Raw genomic sequence first — 16,581 nt, forward strand, 5'->3', positions numbered from 1 at the left:
ACCAGTCTTAAAAATGGACATAAAAAATTATTTCACCCACTTGGACAAATCCCAAAGGTGGACAGTATCCACATGAGCTATATGTCCTTTTGACCATTACCATAACTACTTCTTTTTGCAGATCCTCATTTGTTTTACAAATATGTTTGAGGATAGAATTTGAAAATAAGGTTTTTTTTCTTACACGATTTTGTGCATAGCCATTTACATTTACATGTGGCCGATGTAAACTACAATCCTTTAATGGCCAAATTGAATACATAAAAATTGGTGCCCCAGCGATATAACAGCACAGCCCCACAATATTACATATATTATACTGTATATATTCCTTTTTCTGTATACTGTTCCCATTCGATATATCTATTTGTTTGCAAATACAATGCAGTAACACACATGCTTAATGTCATCCTGCTTCAATATACAGGTGATACATTGTAAGACACAGCACCCATATCTGCAACATTGTATTTGCTTCTCATTTACAATTTGCAACTCTAATCCCCTGTACTGTCATATGGTCCAATTTTTTAAATTCTTTTTAACGATTATTTTCAATATGTGATATGATAGTATACAGTTTGATAATACGCTATTTCTGACACTAAGAAAATTGTGGTTCCATACAGTTGGCACGTAATTATAAATTCCACATAAGTTGTCACACTTTCGGGTAAACCGGAATGTATATGATCCCCATGGTGACTGTCTCCATGCCGACTGGACGCAGTAACATTTGACACCGCACATTCATCACAGAATTTTATAGGCACTTAAGATAATGTGGCACAATGTTGTTGTGACAAGTCTCTACATTTGTACGTTGCCCTCATGTGTTTAAAATTGTGGAGTGTATAATTCTATGTTAGTTTTGTGTTTGTTGATCTGATCCGTAAACCGGAAGTGAGGCAATACAACTTCCGGTTTCGGGTAACACTGTGGAACGCAAGATGCGTTCCAAATTCAAAAAATTGGCGCACCTTTCCTTTGGAGACACACAGGTTGATGTGATGTAATTGATGTGTAACACTATAAATGAGTTGAATTTTGTTTGTTTTGCATGCTGATGAAGGGGTTGTGAACCCCGAAAACGTTCCATTAAATTGGTTTCTTTTGCAAAAAGTCCTGAGAGTGCATTCTCTTGTCTTATATATATATATATAAAATGAAGCTTTAATTGTGAATGTATATCAAAATTTAAAATAAAAGATAATGCTTATTTAATGTACTTTTAAATAAAAATAAATTAATTAAAAAATAAAAAAAAATAAAAAAGGATACCATCAGCACTCAGCATATTTTTTTTAGAAGATTAGAGCAAATCTAGGCACACAATTTAAATAAGGTTAGCCACCCATGTTGTAGTGTAACATACAACCAGGTGTTGTGGTTAATACAAATCTAGACTTTAATTATCTGTAAATGTAGTTTACACCAATATTTACAATCGTCCATAGTACACACATCAAATAAGCTCAATGCATAAGATGTTTTCCAGTGAACTGGCATTTAAAAAGGGACAGTAAAGTCATAATTAGACATTCATGATTCAGACAGAACATACAAATTTAAACAACTTTCCAATTTACTTCTTTTATTTAAGTTGCTTCCTTCTCTTGTTATCCTTTGCTGAAAGGTTTATCTAGGTAAGCTCAGGAGCAGCAAAGAACCTAGGGCCTAGGTGCTGATTGGTGACTGCATTTATATACCGATTGTCATTGGCTCACCCATCCGTTCAGTTAGAAACTAGTAGAAAATTGCTGCTTCAACAAATGATACCAAAAGAATGAAGCAAATTTGATAAAAGAAGTAAACTGGAAAGTTGATTTGTATGTTCTACCTAAATCAAAAAAGAAAGATGTTGCGTTTCATGTCTTATTAAGGAAAGCAACTTCCACTGGTATTCACGAAGCCTTAGGCATAAACTCTTTAATGCTCCTTAAAGGGACACTAAACCGTGATAAAAACTAATCTCCAATTGCAAGATGAATATATTTTAACAATATTTGGCTTTGCATTTACAATTTCTCGCGTTTGTTATATATATCTTACTTTGAAAATAAATTGTTTTCCGAACCCACTGCTGGCTAGTCTTTATCATTCGCCAATCGTGACCAATAACCTAGGTTATGAAGATGGCGGACAGATGTTGCTTTGCGCATGCGCGATATTCCTTACTCTTCATTGCATACGTCACACAGCATCAAGCATTATTCCAACACCATTCTAAGGCTAAGTGTGGCAACATATGCGCATGCGCAAGACAGCGGGTCGCAATGCGCGAGACAGCGGATCGCAATGCGCATGCGTCGAGTGACTAAATGTGGTAACATAAGCGCACGCGCGAGACAGCGGATCGCAATGCGCATGCGTCGAGTGACTAAATGTGGTAACATATGCGCACGCGCGAGACAGCGGGTCGCAATGCGCATGCGTTGAGTGACGAAATTAACATTTAATGATATGCAATAGATCGCATTACGATTGGCGATGGAGTTTGCTATGGAACGGCCCATAAAAGAGGGTTGGATTAAATGACGTCACCATGAAAATATAACATATCATTTTATAGTAATATGAACTATCGTTTTGCTGTAAGAGTCGGTAATTTTGCCAATATAAACGTTTGTGATTGGAAAAGGATGGTAAGGTTGGGCCTACAATATTATTTTTTATTTATAAAATATTTTACCAGGAAGGATACATTGAGATTTCTCTCGTTTTCAAGTATGTCCTGGGATCACAAAACATTGCATTGATAAAGTAGGGTACAATAAAATACAAAAGCAATAATAATACACAATATATGCAAACATTTAACATAGAGCAGGTATGAAATATGTAATCAACCATGACAGGAGCATTCTGTTTTGAGATATGTATAGAGGGATCTCTTAAAGGATTTTAGGCTTGGGGAAGTTTTTAAAGTGTGAGGGAGGTCATTCCATAGTTGTGGTGCTCTGTAGAAAAAGAAGGATCGAGCTGCTTTCTTTTTGTACTGAGGCAAGCTAAATAATGTGCTGTTATTGGATCGGAGGTTATAGGAGGTGGGAATAGCAGGGGAGAGCATTCTGCTCAGGTAGGGTGGGAGCTTCCCAGAAAGGCTCTTAAAGACAAGGCAGGAAAGATGGAGGGTGCGTCTGGATTCCAGCGACAGCCAGTTTAGTTCTTTTAGCATGTCACAATGGTGGGTCCTGTAGTTACATTGTAGCACAAAGCGGCAGAGCGAGTTATATAACGTATTTAGTTTATTAAGGTGAGTTTGCGGAGCAGGTGCATATACTATGTCCCCATAATCCAAGATAGGCATCAGCATTTGCTGTACAATCTTTTCCTTTACTGTAGGGCTGAGGCAAGATTTGTTTCTGTACAGGGCACCTAGTTTTGGATAAAGTTTAGGGGCAATTTTTTCTATGTGGAGTCCAAAAGATAGATTGGGGTCTAACAACATACCTAAGTATTTAAAAGAGTGGACTGCGGTCAGCGTGCAATTGGATTTTGTTTTGATGCGAAGATGGGAATTTTGTAATTTATGTATTTTAGGTCCCGTTCCAAAGATCATTGTGACCGTTTTGTCAGTGTTTAGGAAGAGTTTGTTTTTCGAGATCCACTTTTCTACCTCTGTGAACTGGTCTTGGAGCACTGTTTCAAGCTGCAGCAGATCAGATTTGTTTGCATAGATTACCGTGTCGTCTGCGTACATATGTACAGTTGAGGATTTGCAGACATTAGGCAAATCATTTATAAATAATGTGAATAGTAGGGGGCCGAGAATGGAACCTTGGGGAACACCACATGTGACTGGGAGAGGGAGGGAGTCACTGTTAGAGACAGAGACATATTGTGATCGATCCGATACATAGGATTTAAACCAGGTTAACGGGTGATCAGCAATACCAGAGTTTTTTAGTTTGAGAAGTAGTAGGTCATGGTCCACTGTGTCAAAAGCCTTTGCAAAATCAAGGAAAATAGCTCCAGTTAGGTCTCCTTGTTCCATGGCAGTTTGGATGTCGTTGCAAACTTTTAGGAGGGCAGTTGTAGTGGAGTGATTCGGTCTGAAACCTGATTGATCAGGGGTCAGATAGTTAGAAAGTTGGTAATACTCGCATAATTGCGTATGGACGCATTTTTCTAGGATTTTTGACAATACAGGGAGCAGTGATATAGGACGATAGTTAGAAACCAAGGTTAACTCCCCACTTTTATGAATAGGCACTACTCTTGCAGTTTTCCAGAGTTTGGGTATGTATCCAGACACCAAGGATTCGTTAATTAGGGTTATATTAAAGTTTTGGAATCCTTTAAGTAATCCACCTTTTGCACATGTGGTTCACCAACAGAAAAATACTCCATAGAAAATCTGTATTCCCAGCTGTGAACCTCTTTAGCGGAGTACAGACTTGAGGAACTGGAGTCAAGCACATCACACACTGTCAGCATCAGCTCCCAGCTGCATTGCACGGAAACTGTAGCTGCATGGGACAGTATTGTGGTGTCTGTTTATAAAGATGTTGCAGCTGCTACGATTACCATTTGAATTGCACACAACATGAGAATTTATACAGCTGCCATCATGGTATACACAATTGTATCTGTATTTTATGGGGTGCAAAAAGCTCACAAACCCTTGTGCAAGTTCATTTTTTAAGGCACCATGGGAGTGCGAGTTTACTGAACCCTGAGAGTATAACGAATACAGACAAATGTTTGTATATAGATAAAGAATTTCTAAATGAAAAGTAAATGGCAATTACAATGTGTACTTTTTTTAGTCATTGTAGACAATTAAAGTCCAGTACTAAATGTCAATAATGTTAAAAAAAATAAATAAAGTTTTTACAAATTCTAAATTCCGGCCTTCAGGTGACACATTTATTTGAAATCCAAGATCCAACAGATAATTAAAGTGCCAGACTCTTTAAGAGCTAGCAAAGGCTGTTTCTAAAATAAAGGTTAAAAGCCAAATGTAATTTTTTTTTAGAGCCCTGGCTCCCAGTATTTGTCAAGTTAATCAATTAACAATATAGTCAACATGAATTGGTAAATTCTACCAAGTAACACAAGTCTGTTCTCCTATACATTAAGAAAATAATTGTATACAAGAACTGCAAAAGTGTGAACTCTTTATTAGTGTCATAGGCTCTCATTTCCATTATAAATTAAACTGAATAACTTTCCCTCATTTTTACACACAATTGACAGATTGAATAAATCATTTAGACAAAATATTAAATCTACAGATTACTTTTGGGGACTGTCAAATGGGATAAAGAATGATGAATCACCATGATACTAACAAGATTGCATAGAAAGCAACATTTCAAATTAAGAAATAACAGTTTTACCTTTATCTAGAGGAGCAACTAAAAAAGGCCCATTGATCTCACAAATGTGACACTTGAGGGACCATCAACTTTGCACTATAGTAACCGTGGGTTTGAATGAATGGCTCTCGAGAAACCAAAAGGATTGGACAATAGCAAGTAAAGTTTACATAATTATTGGCTGACACAGGAATCAATCGACTGACAAGGACATTTCTAATCTGTTATTGAATAGCATATATTTAAACAATTACTCAAATGGCGGGAAAGGCTTTTCTGCATACAGTAAAGGCTTTAAACCATATGATTATTTTTTTTGTCACTTGCATTCGTTCCTTGTTAAAGGAACTGAGCATTAATTTTTTTTTTACATTTGTCTAAATCCACGTGTCTAATATCCTATATAATAAAAAAACAAGTGTGTTTGTCCGAAGCTGTCATGCGCAGTAGAGACAGTACGAGGACAAACACACCTGAGGAGAGAGAGGGGGGGGGGAGAGATAGCGCAAAAGAGAGGGGGGGAGAGATAGCGCAAAAGAGAGGGGGGAGAGGGGGAGAGAGCGCAAAAGAGATGGGGGAGAGAGAGAGAGCGCAAAAGAGAGGGAGAGAGAGAGAGAGAGCGCAAAAGAGAGGGAGAGAGAGAGAGAGAGCGCAAAAGAGAGGGAGAGAGAGAGAGAGAGAGAGCGCAAAAGAGAGGGAGAGAGAGAGAGAGAGAGAGCGCAAAAGAGAGGGAGAGAGAGAGAGAGCGCAAAAGAGAGGGAGAGAGAGAGAGAGCGCAAAAGAGAGGGAGAGAGAGAGAGAGCGCAAAAGAGAGGGGGAGAGAGAGAGCGCAAAAGAGAGGGGGAGAGAGAGAGCGCAAAAGAGAGGGGGAGAGAGAGAGCGCAAAAGAGAGGGGGAGAGAGAGAGCGCAAAAGAGAGGGGGAGAGAGAGAGCGCAAAAGAGAGGGGGAGAGAGAGAGAGCGCAAAAGAGAGAGAGAGAGAGAGAGCACAAAAGAGAGGGAGAGAGAGAGCGCAAAAGAGAGGGGGAGAGAGAGCGCAAAAGAGAGGGGGAGAGAGAGAGCGCAAAAGAGAGGGGGAGAGAGAGAGCGCAAAAGAGAGGGGGAGAGAGAGAGCGCAAAAGAGAGGGGGAGAGAGAGAGCGCAAAAGAGAGGGGGAGAGAGAGCGCAAAAGAGAGGGGGAGAGAGAGCGAGCAAAAGAGAGGGGGAGAGAGAGAGAGAGAGAGAGAGAGAGAGAGCAAAAGAGAGGGGGAGAGAGAGAGAGAGAGAGAGCAAAAGAGAGGGGGAGAGAGAGAGCAAAAGAGAGGGGGAGGGAGAGAGAGCGCAAGGAGTGGGACCGCTGTACTGCAAAAAATGGCCCGTGTCAATGGGCTTTAGGACTAGTATATACATAAATACTTACATAGACATGTATAAACAAAATACCTACAATGGATTTCTACTGTCTCTAACTTGAGCTTGACGAAAAGAGAGGTCAGATGAATATATAGAAATAATTGTAAAATACTTACACCTGACCATGACAAAGTATTGTAATAAGTATTACTAAATTTACTTACCTGTAGTTGAACAGCTATATTGAGGATATTGGGTAAAGGCGATCGCCCTTTCTATATGGTCATTCTCCATCTCCTCAATTGCTGCTTCAGTTAGCGGATGCACATACCGGAAACCAATATAATACTTATGGGGTGCTGTTTAAAGGAGAAATTAAAATAGAAACTGAAAGGCTGAAAAGCAAACACCAGCAAAATAAGGTGTTTATTACAATGCTTAATCTACTATAACCAATTGAGAACAGATAAATAGGGGTTTGATAAAAAAAAAATGTTGCGGACCAAAAGACATAATTTATTTACAATACTGTGCAAAAGTTATAGGCAGGTGTGAAAAAATGTAATGCAAGAATGCTTTCAAAAAAAGAAAAATTTAGTTTATTTTTATTTTAACAAAATGCAAAGTGATTGAAAAAAAAATTATATCAATAATAGGCATCATCATTTTCATTTAAAAGAGCATCAACTCTTCTAGGTACACTTGCTCAAAGTCAGGGATTTTGTAGTCATAGTTAGGTGCTTGATTAAGCAGTTATTCCAAACTGAAGAAGCACAAACGAACGGACAACGATGAGGACCGAAGATTCAGTGGTCGGCAAATAAAACTTAGTGCAGCAGATGAAAGACATCTTTGCAGTCGGAAGATCTCCAGCAGTGCCATCAGCTCAGAATTGACAGAGACCAACGGGACCCTGGTATACCCATCTTCTATCCAGAGAAGTCTGGTCAAAAATGGTCTCCCTAGAGGATTTCCTGTTACAAAGCTATACCTTTGACACAGAAATGATTAAACTATACACAAAATATATATAAAAATAGCAGGTGTCCCAGCACTCCAACCTTGGTTGTATAGCAAACACCTGGGTGCAGTCCTTAAAGTTCATATTCAGTGATACTTTTCAAGTGAAGGGCACTCTCAGGATAGATAGATAGATAGATAGATAGATAGATAGATAGATAGATAAACTCAGGTGCTCAAAATTCAAAAAAATTTGGCTGTAGCAGATGGCTGCAGATTTTTCATCTGTTCACTTATTATGCATTTTGTGAATTGCTAGAAATAAAGTATAACTTTTCTGTTTTTGAAAACATTCTTAAAATTACAGCATTTTTATTTGTTTTATTACACCTGCCTAAAACTTGAATAAATCAGAATTCAGATGGTGTGTTGTAAGTTGCAAAGTTAGCACACTGTGTTTGCAAAATGTACACTCCTAATGCAGCACTAACAAACACACATTTGGGATTGGGACTGGGATATATATAAAAATATAAATCACATCTTTTTGACCACAAAATATATACCTTTTTTGTTACTATAAAATGATTTTTATTTAATTTACCTTTAAACTAAAAACAAATCAGGTATGTACAACAATATTATATATAGAGAGTAATATTCACAGCAAAACAAAAATAAAGAAAAAATATGCAAAGGAGTCTATTATAAATGTAACACATTATTACACCTCTTTTCTTTAAACTCTGAAATATGTGTCTATTACTAACAGAGTTAAAAACCTTCTATCTAATCTTCACAGAATTTCTTTTAAAAGTATCCCACCCATCTGCAACAAAAATCCACCAAGATTTAGCTTCCCTTGCAGTTTTAAAGATCAAAAGATAAAATTACACAACTGCTTATTTTACTTGTATAAAACTACCCTTCTGCATAAGAAAGTAGTAAGTAAAGGAGACGATGTTTAGTTACACAATGTAGTTGTGTAAAATATAGAAATTATTTTCTGTCCAAAAGTGGCACATTACACTCGGAATAACCTAAAAAATAAACTAAAATGCACAAATATAAACACACACACAAACACTTGCTCAGTAAATACTATTATTGAATTAGATTTAAAAAGTTTATAAGTAAAATTAAACAATTTTATTTTTTATTTTTTTTAAAAAAGGAATAAAGATGTGTATAAAGATGTATCCAATTCTAAAACTAAAGGACGCCTCTACCAATTAAAATATTGGGGCAATAACTATGCTTGCTAATAATAGGAGATAGGTGCAATATTAAAGTATGCTATCAAAAATAGGTTTTACACACTTTATAATTTTTAGTAATATTTGTCATATATTTGTGGTTGAGACAAATTTCTGCAAAGGATAATGGCCAAAAAAAATATCTTATTTTCTTACAGCATAAACTCTACTTTAAACAGACAGGCATAAATTACCGTAAACATGTCACACAAATATACCTGTTGCAGGGGAAAGTTCATCCAACAATTTGACCATTCCTTCTCCTTGCATAGCAGTCCATTTTTTAATTGGTGAACCACCACCAATTTTGCTGTACTGTTCTTGAATTTTTGGTGTGCGCCGCTTGGCAATGAAAGGACCTAATTTACTGAAAACGGGCATATTTTACAGTCTCATTAAATTTATTTTAACAAATATTTTGAAACAATCAAAGATGGTAATTATAACTAAAGTTTAAAAGATGAGTTTCTTAATTTATTATCATATGTGCTAAAAAGCTATAAATACTAATTTCCCTGACAGATATACAGTATATAGAACTTAGAAGCCAGCTAAACATTTAAATGACTTAGACAAAGCATTATTTTTATAGTCATGTGCAGAATAATCGAGAAAGCTAGGAAATAGGGTAAAAATCTAGAAGTTTGAAAGGCCGAATAAATTTAATTTAAAGTGAACGTAAAGTTTAACGAATAAGTGCACAGTTTTTAAAAATACTCTTAAAAACAGGGGCACTTTCATTCATTAAACATTCCAACGATGCTTATTTTTTAATACTACTACTATAGTTAGCACAGAGATGACTAATCCGGCTTCCTCCAATCTTTGCGTTGCCCCATGAGCTGGACGCCAAAGGGGACATGCAGCAATTGGAGGAAGCTGGATTCGTCATCACTATGCTAACTACAAGCAGAAGATGCAGGTGGAGGATTGCCAATATGCTTTCCATAAAGAAAGTATTTTAAAAAAGAAGCATTGTTGTAAAGTTTAATGAATGAAAGTGCCCCTGTTTTTTTAAAAAACAGGCACTTATTCATTAAACTTTACAGTCACTTTAACATCTTACCCCAGGATTGGCAGCAAGTGCAAAAAATGAAAATTTAAATAAATAAAATTAAAAAAAGCTGTTGGGGTATAGTGTTCCGAAATAACATCCAAAAACAAATTGGAGGAAATAAAATTAGAGTGAGGTTTCAATAATGTTGCACGAGTATGTGCAACAGAAAATAACAGGCAAAATTCCTTGATCTGTGTAATTACAGACAGGCGATTCACTGCCAGATAACAAATCAAATTTGATTAGATAGCTTGGATTTCAATTTTACCCTTACATTTTATCTACATAATAAATTTGTTCATAAGGAAAATGCAAACAGACAAATAGAGACAGAAAAAGATTCTGAAGATTTGGTTGTTAAACTAAGATGGCTTTGGTAAGGAGATACAAGGGGGAAGGAGAAAGTACTGAAATTAAATGTCCTTTTCTGGCTATAACTTTTTCGATATAGACAGAAGCACAGATAAAAATAATAATACAAAGAGAATAGAGGATTATTAGACAGAAAAAAGGACCAAGCTATATTAAACAAATCCTCCAATGTTTATTGCTTGTACCCAACAAAATGAAATCTACCTTTGGGCGGGAAGACTCATGAGGTCTTTATCCAGAAATAACCTCAGTAGAAAGTCGTGCACATCTTCTAGTGTCTCAGGCCCTCCCATGTTCAGCATAAGGATCCCGGTTTTAGGTTTCCTGTGTAATACACAAAAGTCTGAACTAAAATAACTGTGCTTAGAATGTCCTATCAGCTAAACAGTTATTGATTTGTAGTAGAGTATTACAATTTTTAGCACTTTTTTGTTTTTAAAATAAAGATCTATAAATCAATGACTGAAAATTTGGGACATTAATTAATGCATTACTTCTTCATGAGGAGGTTTCATGTACACCAATTCCTTTAAAGGGATATTAAAGTGAAGGTAAAGTTACCTTGACACTGATACAGAATCCAATTTTTTTTTTGAAAATGAATGCGACTTTCATTCATGATTTTTTACAATATTACTTCCAAATCCTTTAATTTCTATTTCAATTCCGTTTTTGACGATTTTCACAATCATCCCGTTTTTTACTTTGTTTGTTTTATTTTTGGTCACGTTTTTAGAGCAACCAGTTGAATTTCTGGCCATTAGGCGGCCGTGACCCTACGTCATCCACCTACTCGATATACTGCGCATGCGCTAGATTCTATTTCATCCTTCAAAGACTACACGGGGCGTTCTAGTTTCGCGCATGTGTACTTGTTCTGCTTAAGGCCGCTTTATGTAGATGAAGGGAGATGGGTGTGCTTAGAATCGCGCATGCGCAGTTACATTGGTCATCGTGAACGCCCTTCTGCTGTTACGTATAGAGCCGGGTGGGATCACTCTATACGTAACAGCATTTCAAAACCGGATATAGAGGTTGGGAGGAGTTATCGACAGAACGGTAGGGAAAAATATAGTTTAAAAAAAAAAAAAAGACAAATATTTTTTTTATAAAATAAAGTTAGCGATTATCATATTCTATGTTCAAGGAATACATAGATATATCCCAATTACATAAACTTTACCTTCACTTTAAATACAATATTGGGAGCACAGTAAGTACATTTATTTTTTAAATTAGTAATTGTTTGTATATTATTAATATGTGTAAAGTTTTAGTGTCCATAAAATACTGAGTGCCACCTTGATGTAATTTAGGTTTCCTTCTCTGCTGGTGGCAATTATGGACACTTTTAAATGGGTCTCCAGAGTGTGCAGACTGTGGAATATAGCAGTGCTAAATCTAAATTGAAAAAGAGGACAAAATAAATAATGAAAGTATAAAGTAATAATTTTTTTAAAACATAGGATTTAACATTTTACATTACAATCTCAAATTATTTAGTGTCCTTTTAAGAAAAACAGGATATTACTTATGGGCCTTGAACCCTCTCTAATCAGTACATGTCGTCTTGTTGATTAAACAGGTTTTTGTCTCATCCCAGTCTATAGCTATGAACTACTTTTTACATATGCATCAGCAATTAAGCACTGCAATAAAAACACAATGAAATGTTTTAAATTGTTTAAAACCAATTTTGGTTACTTTTTTATTTATTTTTTAAATGAAGGTTTTTCTGTCTGAGGAAAGTTCAGGGATACACCATATGCAAATCTTATGTATGTGTATCTTAGTCAAGTCACAAATTGTGTAAAGGAACCAAAAATCATAACAAAATGTGGATAGTTCAATAAAATATAGCAGAACCAAAAATTCCGCATTTTTGTTAATCCAACATGGTTTTCTTGAAAGTCATGTATGCTTCCAGGAAAGCTTCTGCTGGTTTAGAAATTGAAAATAAAACAACTACTGGTGGTGCTTATCAGTCTCTACATGGTCTTCTATAGGGAGAGTTTAACAGCCATGAAAGCATGTGCAGCATATCATAAGTATATCATTAGCAATGATGGTGTCTACGGCTAAAGAATGATGGTGGTTTATTAGAGTTTCAGCATTTCTGGATGCAGCTAAAGATTAGATCAGATGCAATGCCGACTCTTGTCAAAAGTGCTTTGATACTCCAAAATACAAAACAAGACATCCCAGATCTCATTACTGAAATCAAGACTGACTATATATATATAATAATAATTGTAGGGGGCAGCTTTATCTACAGGACTTTAGCGCTTCCCACGCTGACCACCTACAGTGTTTTGGCCACTGTTCCCTGTATCCCCTGAAACCAGTACACATCACAACTTCCCCCTGCACAGTGTCTAAACTGACCTACACCTGCTGGTTCCCAGAGAATACTTTGTAACTCTGACTGGTCTGATAGTACCCAGTATCACATTACTGCAGGGGCAGAACTACCATTGGTGCAGTAGGTGCGCTGGCACCAGGGCAAAGGGAATTGCACCAGGGCCCTCTCTTGAGTAGGTCCGCTACTGCATTACTGAGATTACTAGGAGCAGAACCTGCAACAAGGAGGGCCAGCAGAAAATTGGAGATAAAGTTCCATGTTTGTAGGAGCAAAACACTTTTCCATATTTTAAATATTATTGTTTATAAAGAAGCACTGTATTGTGAAAATATATGATCAATGGGATATACAACATAGTAAAATTAACTTTAACAATGTTATCGATACAAAATAATGAGGGATCTACTCCCAAGAAAGTTAACAATCTAAAGGAATATATCACAATATAATCTCTAAAAATCTATTGACAGATCTATGGCCGGGCTACAGTAGTAGTAGAAAAAAATTAAGCATGCAGACAAATAGAATCACATTTAAAGTGAAAGTCAACCATATCGTTTTTTAAACGCTAGGGTTGACTGTTGAAACAAAGGGCACTCTTTTTTCACCTCTTAGCCAATAGCCGTGCGGTAAATCCGGTTTGGCTCCCATGGGATTTACCGCACGGCTATAAAATTGTTTGCCGTGGGCTGCTGTAGCAGCAAAGAACGGCGAATGGTTGAAACGAATAAAGGCACTTTCTGCATGAAATATCTTATACATGAATGAAAGTGCCCTTTATTTGTTTCAACAGTCAACCCTTGCATTTCAAAAACGCTGTGGTTGACTTTCACTTTCAGACAATTACCTTTTATCAGGTTCAGAATGCGGTTTTGTTGCACTAGTTTGCATTGCAGTTGCTGCAGCACTCGAGTTCCTCGTCCACTGCTGTTTTATCAAAGAATTCTTCTCATTTTTCAATGCTAAAGAAAAAAAAAAAAAAAAAAAGTTCAGTACAAGTAGACGTTGCCAAAATGTTCTTTTGCAATAGGGTGATATGACTAGGATCATTATCTATGTTCCCTCCTGTTACAAACTCAGCGGAAAAAAACCCAAAAAGGGATTGGTCTCCATACGACATTGTATAGATTGTCTCAGTAGAGCCTTCAAAACTTCTATTGATGCTAGTGGCAATTATATCACTAAATTCAGAAAATCAAATGAACCTATTTTAAAACATCAGGAAGGAGCGATCCATCTATTGATTTCTCCTTAACGTTGGTGATTCATAAAAGCAGGAAAAATAAGAAATAGATCACAGGAGTGGCTTTCTCTCTTAAGCATGGAGTGATATTAAAGGGACACTGAACCCAATTTTTTTCTTTCATGATTCAGATAGAGCAGGCAATTTTAAGCAACTTTCGAAGGTACTCCTATTATCAATTTTTTTTCGTTCTCTTGCCATCTTTATTTGAAAAAGAAGGCATCTAAGCTTTTTTTTTGTTGTTTAGAACTCTGGACAGCACTTTTTTATTGGTGGATGAATTTATCCACCAATCAGCAAGAACAACCCAGGTTGTTCACCAAAAATGGGCCGGCATCTAAACTTACATTCTTGCATTTCAAATAAACATACCAAGAGAATGAAGAAAATTTTATAATACGAATACATTAGAAATTTGCTTAAAATGTCATGCTCTATCTGAATCACAAAAGAAAAAAATTTGGGTTCAGTGTCCCTTTAATAAACAAAAAGATTCCCCTTTATCTGTAAATGTGGTAATAACTCACTGCAACTGTTACAAGTGTATATAGTTTCCTGTTAAAGAAAAGAGGTTCGGTGCCAGATCTCTATTTCAGTTTCTTAAACATGCAAGGATGGCAACAAAAAAAAAAGCTAGAATTTTAGAAGCCAGTTTAGAAATTCTTACATAGTGATATCTAAGAATAAATAAATTAAAAAACATTTTAGCTGTTTTTAAAGAGGATCATATTAAACTTTAGACATAGTAAATGGACTGGAAACCTCACATTTTTATTACATAATTAAGTTAGAACATACAATTTTTAACAACTTTCAAATTTACTTTTATTATCAAATTTGCTTCATTTTCTTGTTGTCCTTTGCTGAAGAAACAGCATTGCACTACTGGCAGCAAGAGACAAATGTGTACAGGCACCAATCAGCAGCTAGCTCCCACTAGTATAGGGTATGTGTGTATTCTTTTTCAACAATGGATACCAAGAAAACAAAGCACATTTGAAAATAGAAGTGATTATTAAAAAGTGTATTACAAATGACATGCTCTGATTGTTGCAAGTTTAATTTGGACTTTCCTATCCCTTTAAGGTGAATCAAGGTCTGCTAAAGACAATTGCTATCATTTTAAAAGATCAGACTATATAATAATAATAATAATAAGTACTGTTTTATATTAGTTTTTTGATAAAGATTGAATTTAAGTGTTGTCTGATGAACAAGAAATAACTATATATTTTATTTTTCAGACAATTTATTGTATCTATATTTCCTTCACATGGTGACAGAGATATCTGAATAAAGAATATATAATGTACATCTCTTCACAACTAAATGCAATTCTGTGGCAGGGCAGCAGAACTAAAAGAGAGTTTATGTTATGCAACTTCCCATTGTATAAGTGCTCATGCACTGCTATACCATGCTGCTAATCCTGCAGACTATGCCAGACACCTTATCTATATCTGGATGACATCGGTCAGCCTGACAAAAATAAGTGTGTGGGGGGCACATCCCTTACAAAAGAAATAAAATACTGCTACACTGACAGTGCAATTAGAGTGACATCTACACCAAATACACTCACAACAGAAGCGGCTGATGCACTTCTAATCCACACTGCACTGAGACTATAGTGTATATATCACACAAATGCATATAGAGCTATATACTACTGGTCAGTGTTATCAGCTGTAAAGCAAATGCTGCCCGGTGGGTATATAATGCGGGCACAGAGCAGGGTGAAAGCTGTATACTATGGCAAATAGAAAAGCTTGGGACTTACTGTGATACAGCAACCGGTGTGCGCCTCTGAGGGCCGTCATGTTTATGTAAAGTGGAAGCATTCCTTTAGTGTGCTGCTGTCAGATGAGCAGGGCTCCTTCCCCTGCTGCTTGTTTCAAAGGAGTCTGGCTGCAGACTGGAGCTCCACGCTAGACAGGAAACATGTGACCTCCACTCAAAGCTTTTTTTTTCTTTTTTTTTAATCAACTTTAATGTAACAAACAACATATAGACAATCATCTGTCTGCAGACTGAAGCTCCACTCTAGACAGGAAACATGTGACCTCCACTCAAAGCTTTTTTTTTTTTTTTTTATCAACTTTAATGTAACAAAGTCAAACAACCAATAGACAATCATTCTGATTTCTGAAAACTTAACATTTTGCAGCTTTCTTGTTCTTAAAGGGACAGTAAACCTTAAAAATAATGTTATATAATTCTGCACATAGTGCAGAATTATATAACATTATATTAGCCAAATATTATTTAAACGTAATTTCCCCTATTCATTTTTAAAAGAAAGCGCTGTTTCACAGACCCGCTCTCTGCTGAGCGGGTCTGTTATATTTCCTCAGCGCATCGGGCCTGTGACAGGAGCGAGCTGCACTTAGTCTTATGGCGCGGTCGGGCCAGGCTGTGACTATACAGCTGGCCCGATGCGCTGAGGAAATATAACAGACCCGCTCAGCAGAGAGCAGAGAGCGGGTCTGTGAAACAGCGCTTTCTTTTAAAAATGAATAGGGGAAATTACGTTTAAATAATATTTGGCTAATATGTGCAGAATTATATAACATTATTTTTAAGGTTTACTGTCCCTTTAATGTTCACTCACAGTGGTTTATGCTGATTGTCATTTATAAGGTAGCCACTGTGAGTGTCATTTATAAGGTAAGCACT

General features: G+C 36.4%; 1 protein-coding gene across 1 annotated transcript in view; it reads right to left on the minus strand.

Annotated features, from left to right (window-relative positions):
- The window catches only part of FECH (ferrochelatase), a 54,197-nt gene extending 38,364 nt beyond the window's left edge, over window positions 1-15,833 (minus strand). Inside the window, exons 1-5 of the mRNA XM_053701144.1 lie at window positions 15,686-15,833; window positions 13,510-13,624; window positions 10,505-10,624; window positions 9,090-9,238; window positions 6,880-7,014 (exon numbers count right to left, since the gene is read on the minus strand). Coding sequence (XP_053557119.1) covers window positions 6,880-7,014; window positions 9,090-9,238; window positions 10,505-10,624; window positions 13,510-13,624; window positions 15,686-15,746 — 580 coding nt within the window. The 5' untranslated portion in view covers window positions 15,747-15,833. The remainder of the gene's footprint in view (window positions 1-6,879; window positions 7,015-9,089; window positions 9,239-10,504; window positions 10,625-13,509; window positions 13,625-15,685) is intronic.
- Between the last annotated feature and the right edge of the window lie 748 nt (window positions 15,834-16,581).

The sequence above is a fragment of the Bombina bombina genome, chromosome 2, assembly GCF_027579735.1.
Source record: "Bombina bombina isolate aBomBom1 chromosome 2, aBomBom1.pri, whole genome shotgun sequence".
Classification (NCBI taxonomy): Eukaryota; Metazoa; Chordata; class Amphibia; order Anura; family Bombinatoridae; genus Bombina; species Bombina bombina.